The 20,408-nt window shown below is 39.2% G+C and overlaps 1 protein-coding gene and 1 non-coding gene across 2 annotated transcripts in view; one reads left to right on the forward strand and one right to left on the reverse strand.

Annotated features, from left to right (window-relative positions):
* Nucleotides 1–20,408, reverse strand: part of SHQ1 (SHQ1, H/ACA ribonucleoprotein assembly factor) — a 101,095-nt gene that overhangs the window by 45,339 nt on the left and 35,348 nt on the right. The window contains exons 8-9 of the mRNA XM_047850292.1: nucleotides 19,177–19,230; nucleotides 16,230–16,353 (exon numbers count right to left, since the gene is read on the reverse strand). Of these exons, the coding sequence (XP_047706248.1) occupies nucleotides 16,230–16,353; nucleotides 19,177–19,230 (178 nt within the window). The remainder of the gene's footprint in view (nucleotides 1–16,229; nucleotides 16,354–19,176; nucleotides 19,231–20,408) is intronic.
* On the forward strand, nucleotides 11,269–11,341 carry TRNAN-GUU (transfer RNA asparagine (anticodon GUU)). Its single transcript has one exon. It is a non-coding gene; the product is annotated as a tRNA-Asn (tRNA).

Here is a 20,408-nt window from a genome sequence, read left to right on the forward strand (position 1 = left end):
CAGGGTAAGCATATGCCAATTTCTTACTTTCTTTCTCTCTCTTTTATGGGGGGCAGGGGTCCAGGGAGAAGGAGTTTACTTTTATAACTACCAACTGAAAGTTTTAAAAAGTTAACCATGTATCTTTACCAAAAACAGACACACATACACCCTGAAATCAGAAACGAAAAAGTATTTACTTTAAACTTACAAAAGCCCTTCTACAGTGTGACACCCCAGAATACTGTCAAGCCAATTAATAGAAAGTGCAGGATTTGGGTGGGGGGGAGGTGGAGACAGCGCCTGGGTGGCTCAGTAGGTTAAGAGACCAACTCTTGATTTTGGCTCAAGTCATGATCTCATGGTTTGTGAGGTGGAGCCCCGCATCAGGCTCTGTGCTGACAGTGCAGAGTCTTCTTGAGATTCTCTCTCTACCCACCCCCCCCACGTTTCTTCCCCCCTTGTGTTCTCTCTCTCTGAAAATAAGTAAACTTAAAAAAAAAAAGCAGGATTTGGAGCAAGACCTCACAGTAAATAATTCAGCGAGTGAAGAAAAATGGGAAAAATGGGAGATGCACTGGCTTGAAGGATGGTGTGAAATGGAGCAGAAAGGAGACGTAAAATGGGGTAGATTCAGGGAACAACAAGAAAAGATCATTAGACTGGAGCAGATGGGAAATGGGGAGAGTAGGCAGGTGAGTTGGGAAGAAGAGTGTAACCAGGGATGGGGAGACAGGTGTCCTAAGGATGAGGTGCACAGGTCTAAACACAGCTGTGCAAGGATAAGAGGCCTGACTCCAAGGATTTTTACTAAGAAGGGTATGGAAGTAAGGTCATGTGTTTAATGAAAATCCATAGCAACCACTCCCCTAATGAAATTCTATAGCTTCCGTTAGCAGACATGCCTAAAGTAAGGTTGCCCCCTGCTAAGGGCCATGGGCAAATTCACATCTTCATTATCACAGAAGAATAATAATACAAGAAATGTCAAAAATAATCTTTTTTTTTTTAAAGAGAAGTTACATTTTACTTGCATGTTTTAATCCCTACTTTCTTTAAAAAAAACAAAGGCAAATACACATAGAAAAAAACCCTTAAACATATATACACTTGAATAATATTACCGTTTATCTCTACATTCACTGAACATATCTAAGTGCCTGTGTGTGCCCACCACTGTTTGACATGTGGGATTACAGTTGTTGCTGCTGCTTTAAACTTTCCCCTGTTTTCAAGCTTCTCCACAATAAACATTTATTTAACAAAAAGTTAGACACATTTGGCCACACAGCCAACCCTTGAAATAGTGGCAAGAATGCTAAAAAGTTTTAATTCATATTTAAATTTTCTTTAAGTTGTAGTTTTGAACCACAGAGAGGCAACATTTAGATCAGGTAATTTTAGAAAATCACATGCAAGGCAGTTTTGAAAAGAAAAGTTGTGCGTTCCCCAAAAGCTGTGTTGTCACTGGAGGTCTCATTCAAAGCATTTTCACGGTAAGCTGTGTGACAAAAAAAGGTAAAAGAGAACTGGGCTACTGGCAGTTGACAATCTAGAACAATAAGTACATTTAAATTATCTTCTCCCCAACAAAGTGTATTGTTACTCCAAGGTCATACTTGATCTCTTTTGTTCCCACTAAACCACCACAGACTACAGCCACACAGCCAAGAGATTCAGGAAGCTTGCAGGTTTTTCTGTCTCTGTTGTATTGACTGCTCTTTCTCTCAGGTTGTCAACCACTTATCTAATAGCGATCAGCAAAGAAAAAAACTGGCCTTGCTCCAAGTTCTGACAGGACCAGTGGCCAGAAGCCTTCGGGGACTCAAAGTACCTGGCTCCTGAGGGGCTTCACCCAGTTGTGGGCTCATCACAGAGCATACAGGTATAAAAAAACTTCTCAGGCCTCAGTCTGAGAACATTTTTTCTGCTGAAAGGGACTGGAGAAAATTGACCATTTTCAGCTAGTTCACTGCCTGGTCCAAAGCAGGAAAAAAAAAAGAAGGTGCTTTGCACAGTAACCACAGTAACTACTGTCACTACAGCAATGCCCCAACAGGCCTCTCCAAGATGTTGTATCTCCAGAGAGTTAGGGAGTCTCCAGATAGATGTGGTCTTTCCTTAAGCCAACAGTAACCATGGAAGAAAGGCTTCTGGGACCAAGATCTCTTGTTCATTTGTGAAGGCAGTTTAAAATCAGTATCCTGGTATTATAAATGACAAGGGCCATGAACGTTTTACCTCAGGAAAAATGCACAATAGCAACAAAGAGAAACATAAAGAAAACAGGGATGCCAGTCAACAAGCAGGTGGGCAGTGAACAGTATTTAACACATTCTCTGGCTACTCATTCTCCAGCTTTCCTTTAAACAGTAGGTAAACTAAGAGCAGTGTTTTCCTGTTCTGACATATGTGGCATTTCAGGTTTATAGATCTTAAAAGAGAAACAAGACTAAGCTATTCTAAACTAGAAGACACTGGCTACTTGAAATCTCCCTATTAATAGATCAGGTTTGGCAATAAATGTCTTACTGACAGACCAGCTCATGGTTGTAAGCACTTAAAAGACAGGGCTCCCATCACTAAGAGATTATCAGAATAGTGGATTTTTTTTCTTTTCTGGCTAAAAGTCAGCAAAAGAAAAAACTATCAATTGCTAACTCTATATAGTAAGACCTAAATTTCTTTTCAACTACTGATACATTATAGCTACTATATGGCTATTGTTTTCTGAGTATCTAGTTCTACCCTTTAGAGTTTTGAGCTACACAAGACAAGAGGCCAATCAGAGTAAAGGAAAAAGAGGTGGTTACTGGGAATACTTGAAGGGAAACACTGCTTGGTATTTATTTATAAAATCATCTCAAAATAAAAGCCAACATTGCTATCATCTTAAAATGCACAACTTAGTAGATATCAGTTAGATTGCTGGGATTTTGATGAGACCACATTATCAGGAGGGATAACTTATGAATTACTTCTAACATTAATTTTCATAGATTATTAACCATAAAAAGGGATGATAGGGTAATTGTGTCAAATTAATCAAAATTAAGAGAATCAAAGTGTGGTAATTTGCTTCAATACCAGGCCCTGTTAGGAAGTAGCTTAAAGTCAAGTCCCCAACAATTAACACAAACATACATTAAATTCAGCTTTAAGAAAGCTTTTCAATCCATTTTATCGGGTTTGTTTTTTTTTTTTTATTCTCAAATTCCGCATATAGCTATTTAGGCCCTTGCATTTGGGAGTTGTAATAAGAAACACGTATGAAGCAATAAGAGTTACTATTTTGAGCACAATTTATAATCCTGTGCCAGTTTTTTAAACATTGTTAGTTCTTAGAATTACATGTATTGTTATTATAGCCACAAACAAAATTAACACAAAGCAAACAAACACTTTGTATATACTTCTTTTGCCTGGGGAAAACAACCCCAAGTGCGACCCCAATTCACCGTCAAGTCTCAAATCAGGCAGTACCTCTTCTAGGAATAGGATTCCAACACTCCCTCAGGTTGGTGCCAGATGGCTGGCACATCTAATATGGGAGTTAGTAGCTACCAACCTGCTCTACACCGAGTACTTTCCACACATTACATCATTTAACCCTTCCAATTAGGTACTTCCTTCCTCACTTCATAAAGAAAAGTGAGGCTCAAGGACATGGAGCTGGCCAAGATGACAGTTAGGAAGCAACTGTAGGATTTGAAAGTAAGTCAGGAGTTGAAAATAAGTACTTCTGCCTCCCAGCCACCATATGCAATAAATACCGTGTCAGTATTTATCACCTGGTGTGGTGAACTCCTGGACAGCAAAAGAAACATGGCACCTCCTCACCTTTCTTCCCTGGGCTAGCACAGTGTCTGACAAACTGTAGGAGTCTGTTCAATAAGGCTAGTTGTTAATGTGGTCTGGAGTACATAAAGCCCAAGTTTAGAAACATCTGGCCAAACTGCTCAGTCAGTGTCCAGTTGTCAAACCTGTATGCGATCTATGGATTTATGTTAAGTCACAACACATGTGAGATATACAGTTTATCTGTGCCTTCCCTTATTATGTCTATTCCCTGACAAGAAAGAACGCAGCTGTGCCAACTTCCTCGTATCACTGTACCATCAAAAGTTCAAGTAGTAGATTTAACCCAAGGCTGCCTTTTGCCTTTTCTGCTCTAACAATTCCTACAAGGTTTGCTGGTTTGAAAGGACAGCCTTGACATTAACTCCATTTTCCTTCAAGTCACCTGTCAAAGTAGTGGTTGCTTCAGTCTAGAAATACATAGCAGGATGTCATCAAAATTGCATAATGGAGGCATGACTAATTTCTAATTTCTTCTGAAATTAAGAACTGGACATCCAAATTTAAGATAGAACATTAAAAAAAAAACCTTTCTACAAAGGTAGAAAAGATTAAAAAGCTGAAGATTCATGGGAAAAAGCTCTGGAAACAGTTGCTTTTAAATCTAAACCTTTAAAAAAAATAAGAAGAATCTAAAATTTTGTAATTCTGCGGGCAAAACGTCAACTGTTGCACCTTATGAGTACAGCTTGTATCTCAATGCCTGGTAGTTCGATTTCAAATAAATTCTTGTTGTTGACTATTCACACTATGAGACTTTATTTTTCCAATAGATACTACCTAATAGTCACAGTTCTGACTCATTCTATGGATTTAATTTAGTTTAGAACTGGGAAAGCTAAAACTGTGCATAAAGTCAAAAAGAACATATAGGACGAAAGACAAGTGGATTCCGCAAATGGCTCATAGGAAGAAAAAACAAACCCAGCCTGAAAAGCCTTCTGAGTCCTTTCTGGGGATATGACCTAGGGAGGAGTACCTCAAGAGAGGAATTCCCAAACCTCAGGAAGACAGCAATGTGCTACAGTGACAGCATGCTTACTGCTAAATGAGGTGCACGCTGGTAGAACTGAGTTACACTTCTTTACATTTTAATCAAGTATAACAAATATAATTTTTTTTTTTTCAACATTTATTTTTGGGACAGAGAGAGACAGAGCATGAACGGGGGAGGGGCAGAGAGAGAGGGAGACAGAATCGGAAACAGGCTCCAGGCTCTGAGCCATCAGCCCAGAGCCCGACGCGGGGCTCGAACTCACAGACCGCGAGATCGTGACCTGGCTGAAGTCGGACGCTTAACCGACTGCGCCACCCAGGCGCCCCTAACAAATATAATTTAGTAAAAATGGTTAGGTATCTGTATCTACATGTAAGTTTAATGTACATTAAAAGGTTACATAGAGTTTTGATAATGAAATTTAGATCTTAGAATTCTGGTCCCACGCTATAAAAGGCTAAAGAAAGATCACTAAAAAGCTACACATAGGGGCACCTAGGTGGCTTAGTCAGTTAAGTGTCCCACTCTTGGTTTCAGCTGAGGTCAAGATCTCTCTCATGCACTGGCAGCTTGGAGCCTGCTTGGGATCCTCTCTCTATAGCTCTCTGCCCCTCCCCCAATTGCGCTGTCTCTGTCCCTCTCAAATAGAAATAAACTTAAAAAAAAAAAAAGCTACACATAAATAATCTTTGTGCAGTCCTAGCTAATTTCCCTCTGATGTAAAAATGATGTAACAATTTCACCTGTTCCGTGTGGAACAGTTATGCAGCCCCGGTCTGCTTGCTCCTGGTGTCATTACTTAGCTGCTTGGTACTTAATCTGAATCTGTTTCCACATGTGTCAACAGAGGGGGACATTCTTGAGAACTGCTAAGGGAAGGAAATGAGACAATGACCGTGTGAATACTTTACAGATGACAAGGGAAGGAAGACAACAGGTCATTCAGGATCATTAGGCCTGTGCGTTTGCTTCTTCCTTATCAAGCCCTCCCCTCACTTCTACTCAAAAGCACCCACCCTATGGGGGTCACAGGGAGGTGTGGTACTAGAATCCTGTGACCCATCCCCTTCATCCTGACCAGGCTCTGGCTCTCAAGACTAACACAAAGTAAATAGAAAGAAAGGTAAGGGATCTGCCTTGTTTTTTTGTTTTTGTTTTTTAAGGTTTCTGGGCATAGCTATTTAGGTAATGAAGATTATCTCCCACATCCTTCTCCAATCAACTCCTGGAACCCACGGGGATGAGACTCAGCTTCAAGCGGGACTGAAAGAGCAGAGATCTGGCACAAGCCCTCAACACAGCTGGAAACTGGCAGATGCAGGAGGGTGTAAGAAAAACAGCCTGGCACTTGGAATGCCTGGGAGTCCAAATGAAAAACCTGGGACCCACACAGGCTGACTTGGGCAATGAGACATGCTATGGCTCTTAGAGTATTATTGACAACCTCTACTTCATTGCTAATACTTAGACTTTTGAAAAATTTTATCTTAAAGATCACTGCTTTCTAATTCTTTTTTTCAAGTCCCCAAATTGGCAATGCTACCTTTCCACATGGCAACAACAGGCTACAAATGGGCATGTATGTCCCAGGCTCACATAGGCCTCATTACTCCAGACTGTCTTAAGTCCCGCCATTGTCATTCACTTACCCGTCTGGACAAGTAGGGATCTCAATTCGCTTCTCCTAGTGTTGAGGGCCTTACTCTCATGGGAACAAGCAAGATCAGCTACTTCTCACCCTCTGGGGAGGACAAGAAAAAGCTGAAATGATTCCCTTCAACACTGGCCACTGTTTAGGATGGAAGACAGCCAAAGACTTCTGCTAACTCAGAAAGGCTCTCCTCCAACTGTGTATGTATGTATATCTAGAGCAAGGGTAGGCACATTTTTTCTGTAAAGAGCCGAAGAGTAAATATTTTGGCTCAGCAGGTCACATAATATGTTTCAACTGCTCAACTCTGCCATTATATCCCAAAAGTAGCCATAAACAATATAAAGTGAATGAGCACGAATGTATTCCAATAAAGCTTTATTTATGAGCACTAAAATCTGAATTCCATATAATTTACATGTGTCATGAAACACTATTTTGATTTTGTGTTCAACATCTAAAGATGTAAAAAGCATTTTCGGCTCATAGGTCATATACAGTATGGATTTGGATTTGGCCTATGAGTTCATTTAAGGTATCTTCCTAATGGATTTTCTCTTTTGTAACTTGTAAATCCTTGTATTTTGTATCTTACCTTTGTCTTATCATTCCTATTACATAATAAACTCCTTAAAAGCTAAGGCCAAGTGATATATATTCCTATAACTCTTAGCTGATTCTGTTATGATGCCTTGCACAGAGAAGGGGTTTGATTTATTTATGTTGCATAAATGTCTCCTGCTCATTATTTTTCAGTATTAATTCCTATTTAAAGAACTCTAAATTGCAAGAATACAAATCTTCCATGTTTTCCAGACAACATGTGAAGTACTTTTCAACTAACCTCATCTAGGCCTGTTGCTATTACTGTGCAATAGGACCTTGATTCATTAGGATCAAATAAAATGTTTCTTCTTTGTTCTCCCAAATTTGTCTTTAAATTTTCTGCCTTTGTCCTCTTAAAGAAATTAAAGTTACCTCCTTAAAAATTCAGATCAATATCTACCTTATGACCCAGAAATAGCACTGCTAAGAATTTACCCAAGGGATACAGGAATGCTGATGCATAGGGGCACTTGTACCCCAATGTTTACAGCAGCACTTTCAACAATAGCCAAATTATGGAAAGAGCCTAAATGTCCATCAACTGATGAATGGGTAAAGAGGTTGTGGTTTATATATACAATGGAATACTACTTGGCAATGAGAAAGAATGAAATACGGCCTTCTGTAGCAACGTGGATGGAACCGGAGAGTGTTATGCTAAGTGAAATAAGTCATACAGAGAAAGACAGATGCCATACGTTTTCACTCTTATGTGGATCCTGAGAAACTTAACAGAAGATCATGGGGGAGGGGAAGGGGAAAAAGAGTTAGAGAGGGAGGGAGCCAAACCATAAGAGACTCTTAAAAACTGAGAATAAACTGAGGGTTGATGGCAGGGTGGGAGGGAGGAGAAAGTGGGTGATGGGCATTGAGGAGGGCACCTGTTGGGAGGAGAACTGGGTGTTGTATGGAAACCAATTTGACAATAAAGTCATATTAAAAAAAAAATTCAGATCAATAAAAAAATCTCAAAACTGACTTATTTTATTATATTTTACTTTAGAGACAGAGAGAGACCATGAGTGGGGGAGAGGCATAGTGGGGGAGAGAGAGAATCTCAACCAGTCTCCACGCTCAGCACGAAGCCCGACACAGGGCTTGATCCCATAACCCTGGTATCATGACCTCAACCAAAATCAGGACACTCAACCAAATGAGCCACCCAGGCATCCCTCAAAATTGACTTTAGATTTATTTTAAAAAGGCACTAATTACAGAAAAAGATTTTAAGCCATAATATCAAACCATATAACTAACCTAGTTTTTGACACTGTTGAGCTCTAAAGCTGCAGAAATAAACAAAACTTACCTTAAATAGTATAGGAAATATAATGCAAATTTCAATTGACTAGATATGAGTAATATTTAAGAGATAGCTGATTCTGAGCTATACTTACCAGCAAGCATTACTATATAAATCAAATTTCCAAAGAACCCTGACACAAAGATTTCAAGTGATTTTTTTTTGTAGCAGAATCACTATAAACTCTTAATCATCTATGGCAATTAAAAGGCAAATTATCTTTGTAAACCATACAGGAAATACTGCCCTCTACAGAGTATTTTATAAGAACAAAGAATATTTTATATAAATGTAACCCATAAATTACCATGAGAGCAACTTTTTAAAATTCTAATGATACCAATACTTAATGAGTGACAGGATTATTAGAGGAAAAAGGAATCCGATGGAGATGACTGGAATTTTATTTTCTTCACCTTAATGTTTATGCACACATACAATATCCTTCTATACAGGAGCGTGTGTATAAACCCACAAATACTCCAAGGACAAACAGTAAGGATAAACAGAAAGAATGTGCCAATTTAAGAGACTGGGAACACAGATTTCGGCTCTGAGGAAGAGAGGAAAAGGAATCTGCTTTGCCACATGGCAGGACAAGCCAAGGAGAGAAAGGGGACAAGGACTGGCTGAGTCATGACCGCACAGCAGAGCCCTGTCCTCCCTCTCACACACTCGGGCTGCAGGGCCTGTGCCCTAGGGCTCTGAGGCCCTCCTTCTTTGCCATGGAAGTGGTCAGCACAAAGAGGCACAGATGGTACTTCAATATTTTATTCGAGTTCCATGCTATTTAAATTTCCTTGGGGCGCCTGGGTGGCACAGTCGGTTAAGTGTCTGACTTCAGCCAGGTCATGATCTCGTGGTCCGTGAGTTCGAGCCCCGCGTCGGGCTCTGGGCTGATGGCTCAGAGCCTGGAGCCTGTTTCCGATTCTGTGTCTCCCTCTCTCTCTGCCTCTCCCTCATTCATGCTCTGTCTCTCTCTGTCCCAAAAATAAATAAACGTTGAAAAAAAAAATTTTAATTTCCTTAAAGCACTAGGACTGTTCCACTCTTAGAAACATTTTAACTGCAGTGGGGAACTGGCTAGAAAATGAAAAGTTCAACAACAACTCGAGAAAGAAAACAGAAAGTTAAGTTCCTCCTGGATAGGGGGCAGGGAATTAGGTGATAACCACGAAGAACTAGAGAAATCCATTCTGGTGAGCCAGTTAACTCATCCAGGAAAGGGAACTATTTCGCAGGCTGTAGGCCAAATCTCAGATATCAACTCGGAATTGTCACTGAGGAAACGCTATTCTATACACTTGATGCTGTTCACTCACAGCATTTAGAACACTCCCCTCCATCCCGCTATGTCTAAGTACCACTCACCCTTCAAGTCCCAATTCAAATCTCATGCCTTAAGTGAATCTTTCTCTGATTCCTAGTGAAACGTCACCTCTCCTTTTTTGAACTATTTCGTCTGTGCCTCACATACTTACAACCATCTACTATGTATTGTGGTTGTGATGGACTTCTTAGCTCCCTGATGAGTGCATACACTCCCCAAATACAGTACACGGTTCTAATTCATCTTTCTGCAGCTCTTTATATTTACAGGTTACTCTACTCTACACATAATAAATTGCATTTTAGTGGGTACCGACAAAGTAACTGTTGAATGAATAAATTAATAGATGAACTCATCAACCAATTAACAAGTACTTTAAAATGACAGGAAAATGGAGTAAGAACTGAGAATCAAAAGTCAAATAATGTAGAGGCTCCCTTCTTTGGGAGGTTACATGTCTTAAATGACAACTTAAAGGCAAGTCTGTTTCCCCGGCTTTATTATTTTCACCAAATGTATTTCTCCTCTGAACTACTTATTACGAATGCAATTTTTTAAAAACCTGATAGTTGTATAATTCCGTGCCCCCCCCCATGAGAATCTTAAGCTCCCTGAGTTCGTGACTTGCATGTCCCCTGTTCACAAGCATACCTCCAGACTCAGCTGAGCACCCTGACACAGCGAAGGCTCAACAAATAGTTGAATAACTTGCAAACTAGTTTTACATCAGGTATTTAAGGAGTGACATTAGAAGGTCTAACAATTCTTTAAAATGTCCGTAACACAGGTGCCTGAGTGGCTCAGTTGGTTGAGTGTCCAACTCTTGATTTTGGCTCAGGCCATGATCCCAGGGTCGTGGGATCGAGCCACCTGTCAGACTCTGTGCTGAGCAGGGAGTCTGCTTAAAATTCGTTCTCTCTCTCCCCCTGCCCCTCTCTCCCACTCACACTCTCTTGCTCTCCCTTTCAAAATAAAAAAGTAATAAAATAAAATTTTCATAATACAGAACTCATAAAAATTAAATACAGATAAATGTCAACATGGGAAAATCCTTGTGATTTCACCTTTTAGTTTTCAAGTTGGGGGTAACTGTTACAACTCAATAAAAAGAAGACTTTGGGCTAAAGAGAATTCAAATGCTAAAAACTCATTTATCTTCAAGGTTGCATCAGAACTCGGATTCACACAATATACTTGTCATACCCCAATTTCTTGGACAATTGCTCTCCTTAAAGAAAAAGAACAGTCCCAAGCCCCGTGCTATGGTTCTTCTTATCTTTCACATAGAATGTACTATTATATCTATTTACAGAAGGGCTAAGTAAGGCAGTCATTTCTGAAAAAATGATTAAGTCCGACAATGACTCATACATAGGCCTATTAATTATATGAAGCAAAATCAGCTTTTGGATGGCAACAATAACTAATCTCCTGAAGGCTGTTTCTTGGGTTATAGCCTGACATGTGGCTACGAGTCCTCAGAAGTCAAACATTTATAGAAAGGTAGGTTTCTGATAGTCTTAAAAACAAAACAGAACCAGGGCACCTGGCTGGCTCAGTTGGTAGAGCATGCGACTGTTGATCTCAGGGCTGTGAGTTCAAACCCCACGCTGGGTGGAAATATTACTTAAAAATAAAATCTTTTGGGGCATCTGGGTGGCTCAGTCAGTTAAGCATCCAACTCTTTTTTTTTTTTCAACTTTTATTTATTTTTGGGACAGAGAGAGACAGAGCATAAACGGGGGAGGGGCAGAGAGAGAGGGAGACACAGAATCGGAAACAGGCTCCAGGCTCTGAGCCAGTAGCCCAGAGCCTGACGCGGGGCTCGAACTCACGGACCGCGAGATTGTGACCTGGCTGAAGTCGGACTGAAGTCGGACGCTTAACCGACTGCGCCACCCAGGCGCCCCGAGCATCCAACTCTTGATTTGGGCTCAGGTCATGATCTCACTGTCCTGAGAGAGCCCCACGTTGGGCTCCACCCTGACCATGGAGCCGGCTTAAGGTACTCTCTCCCTCTCTCTCTGTCCCTCCCCTGCTTGCATATGTGCACTCTTTCAAAAAAAAAAATTTTTTTTTAAATAAATTCTTTAAAAAACAAAAAAACCCACAGAACCAAAAAAGATTATTTCACACATATGTTTTCATTAGCCAAAAAAAATATGTATACAACTGTCTGATCAAGAATTACAATGTTTTCCATAAAATGGTGAATAAATTTAAGCACAGTGGTTAAGAACCCACACTTAAAAAACAAAAACAAAAATCTTTTATAAAGGAAAATCACATGCAAATGGAGACTACAGGATAGTGAACTACATCACTCAACTTTAAGCAGCTACCAACTGAGGGCCAACCTTGTTTCACCTGCACCTGGCCCACTTTCCCCCAACCCCTTGTGGATTATTCTGAAGCAAATCCCAGGCTTCATACCATTTCATTTATAACTATTTCAACACATCAAAAGCCATAGACTTTGAGGCAGATAGACCGGTGTCAAGTCTAGGCTCTACCAACTAATAGTTGTGTGACCCTGGGCAAGTCACTGAGCTTCTCTGAGCTTGTCTTCTATCTGCAAAATGGACGAAATGAGATAAGGTACCTGAGGAATGAAGCCTAGCACTGGCCCACAGAAAATAGTTAATATGGCAGCTGCGGTTTTTTATTACTATACGAGCATAGAAAGGCAGGACTCTTTCTGACTCATTTCCAATGAGCCCCACAAAGGACAAAACAAATAGCAAGTATTCCCATATTTTAAAAAGAGATACTAACCTCTCTATGCTAAAGTTACAGAGGGACGAACAAAAAACTGGTGATTTATGACCCCCCTCAGCCCAACAGTGACCTCCAGGAGTTTAAGGAAAACAAGTCCAGAAAATCTCTTTGGATAAAACTACAGTGTTATGGGGTTTCAACCACCCTCCACGGGGGAGGGGAGGAACTACCTTCTGGTCACCATAAACCAAGAGAAAGGGAATTTTAAGAGAGTCCCCTAGAGAGTGTAACCTATCACCCCTAGAAATTGTGGGGTACAAAGACTGGTGACTGACTCATACCTGATAAAAGCCCACCAGTGAGAAGCAGGAAGGAGCAGCCTGTGGTGGCTGTGTGGAAGCTTGCCCTGGAACAGCAAAGAGGACCCCCACCCCTTCCACCCCCAGTGCTGGCTTCCCAACCTGAGGCAGGCTGGGGATGGGGAAGGGAAGATTTACTTTTTTAATCAAGTTCAAAGAGGACGTTTTAGGTACTTAAAAGAGATTCTTGTAATTTAAAGTGACATAAAAATTTAAAGAATACCTATTATATAAGATAGGTGTGTATGTGATATGATATTTATAGGTTATATATTCCATCCAGAAACAATAAAAGAACAGACAGAATGAGTTCAAAGGGGGAACTGAGAGAAAAAACTAAGCTGTTTCCCATGATGTTCAGCATCTTCCATAATAGTTACATTATATGTTCAAAAGCCCAGCAAGAGCAGAGAAGATGACGAGCGCCATCATAGAGATTAATGAAATGTAGATATTAGCACAACTAATAAATAGTAACAAGTATATAATCAACTTAAACCATACCACTTCTAAACAGAATAAAATTTCAAGGCATATTAGAAAAGCTGTTCTCTTTTCATCTCTTTTTTCATTTAATTCTGGTGAGTAACAGCAGCCAAGCAATGCTTCCATCAAGGATTCGACCTACTTAATCCTAAAGAATGAAACAGGGAGGAGGAAGTAAAAGTTGCTTAAAACAGGACAGAAACAAAAAGGGGGGATGATCATGTGGCCCAAAGGGTACTGATCCAGGGAAAGAAACTCCATGCGCAAGGTCCTGCGTTAAGCGCTAAAACAATACTTAAAAGGACAACATAGGTTTTCTGCCCTTAAAGGAATTTGGATTAGACATACAGCAACAGCAAAAGATCAGCGTACACAGTCTTTCAGAGGTGGGGAAGGGGTGAGAGAAGGAACACAAACTTGAAAATAGCCAAAGGCCCAGTAAAGAATCCCTTGGAAGGCTACTATGAAGTCACTCAAGGCAAACTCATGATTCAGATCTTACACAAACAAAATAAAAATTCAGATTGTAGTCATTCCATTATAATGAAATTTTCTGTAGATTCTGAAGCCTTGCTACATTGGTTTTGAAAGCTCATTCCAGTTAAGATCAATATTTCTTTGGGGGAGAGTTATTTGGAGAGTTATTCATTACTTTCAAACTATGCAGGCACTCAACAGACCTTTCTAATAAAAAGTGTGATTGCATTTTGAATTATAAGTAGACACAAATTCATTTTTGGAAAACATTCAATGCCACAGAAGAGCTATCCCCATTGAAATCATGGGGTATCCAAACACACAAGACTCTTCAATGGCAATAATGGCGTCCCTGTGCCATCCACCTGGATAAACACAGGTTACAACCCTCATCCGGAGCTTGTGTTCCCCATAGCTTATGGTGGGAATTCTAGACAACCCAGCTCTGTCTCAGAACTAACTAACTAACCACAACCCAAATCAGCCACAGAACATGTTGTGTACAGTTTATAGAGGCTTCCCACTCATTTTCAGCAGACAGACCTCAAGTGTGTTACCTAAGGTTTCTGTTGCTATCAAGACACAGCTGATAAGACTATTTCTTGTCAGATGGATAAAGATGTAAAGTTAAGTCTAAATTTCACTTCTCACCTACTAAAACTATTAGAGTAATTGATTACCATGTAAGTCGACACAATCGAATTTATTTCTGGTTATGCAATCACAGAACTGATTACTTTTCAAATAAAAATTCAGAGAACTAGATTACTCCCCAGAATAAAGAGTAGCAACTATGTGCCTGAGTGCACGCCCACACACACGCATAGGGTTTTTTGCCAGTTTTCCATCTGGAAACCATGATGTAACAGGATAATCGCAAATTTACTCTCATTGTTTAAATCTATGAATAACGCACAGATCATCTAATACAAACAAGTAATTAATTGTGACATGTAACTCAAGTTCAAGTCACTTATAGTAGCTTGATCTTTCAAGGTAATTTTTTACAATTCAAGAAACCTCTTAAAAGTCAAGAAGAGGGGTGCCTGGGTGGCTCAGCTGGTTAAGCATCTGACTTTGGCTCAAGTCGTGTTCTCACCGTTTGTGAGTCTGAGCCCCACGTCGGGCTCTGTGCTGACAGTTCAGAGCCTGGAGCCTGCTTTGGATTCTGTGTCTCCCTCTCTTTCTACCCCTCCCCGCTCTCACCCTGTCTCTGTCTCTCAAAAAGAAATCAATAAACATCTAAAAAAAAAAAAAAAAAGGGCAAGAAGAAATAACATAAGAAAAAACAAAGCAGTTTCTTTTCTACCTATGAGTTAAGAAAGACTGATTTTTTTCAAAGGTAGTAGCTCTGCAATTTTACAAGCAACAATCCTTCGAAATAAAATACAGATGGCCTCAACCAACTGGATTAATAAAAAGGTATCTTTCATTTAACCATAATTCATTTTGATAATTATTGTCTACCTTAAAAAAATCTACTTCAAAACTGATTTTCTGCTTCCAGGATAGAAGGTGATATGTCACACAGAAGTCAAAGAAAAACCTAGGAATACCTCTAGGAGCGACAAAGTTGGAGATGAAATTCTTCCTTTCAAGCCAATGACGTCAAGTGGGTGTAAAGGGAAGAGCTTCTTTACTTTCTCCTTCTTACCCTCAAGTCTGAAAACCTACACCTAGAAGTATTTTACCTAAGGACCAAGGAACAACGAGACTCCCCAGGGAAGAATAGAAGAAATGACCATAAAGGATGGAAAGTGACTTTTAAATAAATGTGCCAGAACTAATCCATACAAACGGATGCTGCCACCTTCAAATTCATTACTTTGGAAATTATATACTTAATCCAACGATACTGTTATAGTCACTTCAGAATTTGTTTCAGAGCTCAAAATTTTCCACATCCTTAAAACCAGGAAATGTTTGTCTCTTCAGGTTAGATTTGCAATAGTCAAAGGTCCTCAGAGTAGCTGTGCTGTTGTTTGGAAAGTCTTTCTTGACCTCCCAAGTCCAGGTTCTGTGCCCCCTCCCCGTGATCACTACATCCCCCAGCAGAGCACTTCTCACTCTATAATGGAATTGTTTACTTGTCATCTGTCACCCTGGCAAAACTGTAAACTGCACAGAAACAGGGAACAGATCTTATTATTATTATACCCACAATCCTAGCATAGTGCCTAGAAAACTGCAGGCTTCCAGGAATACTAAATGATGCACTCTACTTTAATACGAACTGGTCTGGAATCGTGTGTACCTTCTCCACTGCCCCTCCCAGCAGCTCTCAGAAAAGAGTGTATCTACAGAGACGAACCATTGCTTTTTATACTTGGCAGGGAGAAGTGATTGGATTTGATGATCTTCATTACTGATTTATGCATAGAGAAGCAAAAAATCATGACTACATCCTCACAGACTAAAAACATAACTTTTTCCCTCTCAAATCTGCAAGCACAGGAGTATCTTACCTAGCTGCAAGATCTTTATAGTGTCTCTGTAAGCTTTCATCACCAGCTTGAAGTGGCGATAAAGTGGGTAGCATAAAACTCTTCTTCCAAAAGACACCAGGATTTCATGAACATTAGTCCAAGTCTGTGAAGTATAGTTTAAATAAGTAATCATTTCCATATTACATAAATAAAAGGACACAACGAAATATGAAACTACTCTCAATTAAAAACTATAAGTTCGGATCATCACAAAGCCATGCAAGAGAGAAATATAAAACCGTGAAATGAGATTCTTTTTGTACACCTTACAATAAAATATTTAATTGCAGTCCTTGTAATTTCTCATACTTCATCAAGATATCACAAATGCTCCTTAAAAATCACATATGCAGCAGGAAAGTTTCAAAAAGTCCTTTAAGAATTACAAATATGAATCTAAAACACATGGTACTAACAAAATACAGATGCACATAAAAGACACTGTTAAATGATATATGTTTCATGTTTTTGTCCTTTAGGACCACTCAAGATGGTGTAGATGAAAGATGGAGAACTCTTTAGTGAAGTGTGTTCACAGTCTCCCTCTTCTTCTACTTTTTCTTTTTCTTCTTTTTTAGTGTTTAGGGCATGAGAAAAACATGGTATTTATTTCAGTAATTTGCTTTCACTTATCAAAGAGAAAAGTGCTTTCTTGAAAAAAGTATTTTATCTTGAATAGTATCAAACTGAAACCATCAGCAATTCAAAACTTACTGAAAACACTAGACGAAGGCAATTTTGCACAAAATTGTTTTTTAATTGGATTTTGATTAAAACTGTATGAAAAATGTAACCCATATATAAAACTTAAAATATAAAAGTAAAACTAAGGGAGCAGAAAAATTTCCATGTATATTAATCCTTAACAAATGAGAGATCTGATTAAGAATATTGAGTATCTCACAAAGAACAGTTTATACCTAAAAAACTATAAACTTTTTAAAAAATTCTACCAAAAACTAATAAAAATTTCACATAGCTCTCAATAGCTCTGGCAATTCTAAGTTATCTCAAAATCAATAAAAATTTCAAAATGAAATCACATATAGGTGAATTTATTCATGTAGATTTTAATAAAAGAACTATGAAACTCTTCAGTTACTGACTACTTTGTTTTCAACATCAGTAATCGATGCCATTATTACCAAATCCAGTTTCTCCCTTACATGCTGATCACAGCAATAAGTAGAACTCAAATGAAGTCTAGGGAGCAGTGCTCCTCCATCTTTAACATGGATACGAATCCCTGGAGATCTTGCTACAGGTTCTGCTTCAGTGGGTCTGGACTGAGATTCTCTAACAAGCTCCCAGCTGAGATGCCGGTCAAGCCATTAGTTCATGGAACATTCTCTGGAGTAGCAAAATTCTCTAACAAAGCTGAATGTTTCAGTTCCTGTTCCCATCTTATCTATTATTTAAACAAAGTGATGCCATGAAGGGCGCCTGGGTGGCTCAGTCAGTTGAGTGTTTGGCTCAGCTCATGATCTTTTGGTTTGTGAGATTGAGCCCCGTGTCGTTGTCAGGATCTGAGCTGACAGAATGGATCCTCCTTGGGCTGTTCCCTCTCTTCTCTCTGCCCGTCCCCACCACCCCGCCCCGTGCACCCATGCTTTTTCTGTCTCAAAACAAATAAACTGTAAAAAAAGTGATGTCATGAAACAACCTTGATTTTATAACTTACAATGTACTGTATCTAGGATTTTTTTTCTAATGTTTATTTTTGAGAGAGAGCAGGAAACAAGAGAGAAAGAAAGGGAGACAGAGAATCTCAAGTGGGCTCCACACTGTCAGGACAAAGCCCAACTTGGGGCTAGAACCCACAAACGGCGAGATCAAGACCTGACCCAATGTTCAACTGACTGAGCCACTCAGGAGGCCTAAACTGGAAAAGCAAAAAACTAATTGACTTAATTGATGATGCAACTGTTAGTTGTGTAAAATGACACTTTTTTTTTTTACATGCTAGCTTTTATTTTACATGCTAGCTTTTGTTCTTTCTTTCTTTTTTTTTTTTTTAAGTAGTATGTACACCCAGTGTGAGGCTCAAATTCATGACCCCAAGTTCAAGAGTCACATGCTCTACCAAATGAGCCAGACAGGCACCCCTAAAAACTTTTTAAATGTTTCTTTATTTTGAGAAAGAAAGCGTGTGTGTGAGTGAGGAGGAGCACGCTGACAGCGCAGAGCCCGACGTGGGGCTCGATCTCATGAATTTTGAGATCATGACCTCAACCGAAATCAAGAGTCAGACACTCAACTGACTGAGCCATCAGGCCATCAGATGCCCTTCTACTTTTAACTGCTGTTTTTACATTCAACAATTTGTTCAGAGCCAGTAAATTTTAAAATGGCATCCTCTGATATTTTTGATAAGATCTACAAAACGATTTACTGGGAAGTATTTATAAAAACAATGATTACTATACTAGAAGAGTTATCAGATCTGACCATACTACTTGTAGGACCTTGGACAAGTTATTTAAACTCTATGATCTAACCTTCATCGTCTGTAACATAGCAGTAATACTTATCTCACAGATTGACTGGAATGAACAGGAGAGGTAATACATATAAAAGGCTAATAAGGCACAAAAGGCACAGCTTTTGATGGTCAGGAAATGGCCCCTAGTAGAATTATCACCTAGGTTTGTTTCCCAACTTTGAGCTCTGAGCCCCAATACTCACCAACTTACAAACACTGTTCTCCTTCTCCCAAATGCTACAATACCCTATCTAGCTTCATTAGAAGAGTTACAAACGCAATCAGAATTTTATTTAAAAAGATGGGGGGAAAAACTTGTATAATCAAGTTTCCACTTTAAAAAAGCTAAGGAATTGCCTGAATTACCCACAACAAACTAATGGCGACAGAAAAAAGAACTTTCTAAACAAACAAAATGGCAAGAACTGCAAATGAAAATCATACCTCAAACCAGCACAGTGTGGGACTCAGTTTTCTAATGTTCCATGCAGACTCAACCTTCATTTGTTTTGGAGAAAAGAGCAGTGTCATTTTCGAGGTAAAGTCATTCAAAAATAAAGTAAATATATCCATTCACTCAACCAGTGTCTCAGTAGTACTGCCATACATAAGAACTAAGAAGTGTCTGTGGCTGAGGAAAAATAATTGCTTTGCAGAAGCTATCAAAGGCAAGTTTCTGCCTACTTTCCTTGGGATTTCACAAAGTAAAGCTTTTCCACTGATAAGAGTACCAGAACATAAGAGCAAACAAGCAGGGGCTTTGAAACTAAAACTTAAAGCAAAGTGATGTTTGCTCAATTACTGTCCTTCTCAACTAACTTACCCAAACATTCTGTAAGTAATCTGCCAAAGGACTCAAAGATAATGCTGAAGGGCTGACTGTGGCACTTAAAAAGATGCTCGGAATATGGCCTTTCAGAGAAGGCTTGTGAGAGTAAGTGCATTCTAGAGAAGGTCTTGAAGTTGCAAGACTTCGCGGCATCAAAAATGCAAATAAAAGAATCAAAAATGGTCAATTTTATCAGGCATGACTGAACACACTCACTCATTTCCTTAAGCAATAATGTGAAGTACTTTTTTCGTAAAAGAAAATATTTTCTCCAAGTATAGTATCCTTAAACGATGAACGGAAACAAAAACCATTTCCAGCTATAGTGTGCCCGTGATATACTCGTTAATATTCATTTGGGAGTCAAATGCAAATCCCAAGAGTCACCTTTGAAATTTTCAGAATCCTAACAACAGAAAATTTGGCACATATCAAATTCTAATCCTAATACTATGCTAATGCTGTGATGGTGAGAAAAGCAGATTAAATAATATACATCGTGACCCAATTTAAATACACATACACACGTACACAATGAAAGACTGGAAGAGATGTATCTCCTTATAACAGTAGCTATTTCAATGGCTGAGATTATGGGAAATTTTAATTATTTTTTTCATACCTATATTTTCCTTTTATACTGATAGGAATTATCTGCATAATTTTAAAAAAAGGAGAGCATATGCTCAGCTTGAAAACAACTCTTGAGCAAGTACAATTATAAACAGCTGCAGGGGCACATGGACTGGAAAGACTTTTTTGGTTCTTCAGCCTTTTTAAAATGTATGATCACTGAAATAGGTGAGAAAGACGTTAAACTCTTCATTTATACAATCAAATGTGGATC

This window comes from Prionailurus viverrinus, chromosome A2 (genome assembly GCF_022837055.1).
Source record: "Prionailurus viverrinus isolate Anna chromosome A2, UM_Priviv_1.0, whole genome shotgun sequence".
NCBI lineage: Eukaryota > Metazoa > Chordata > Mammalia > Carnivora > Felidae > Prionailurus > Prionailurus viverrinus.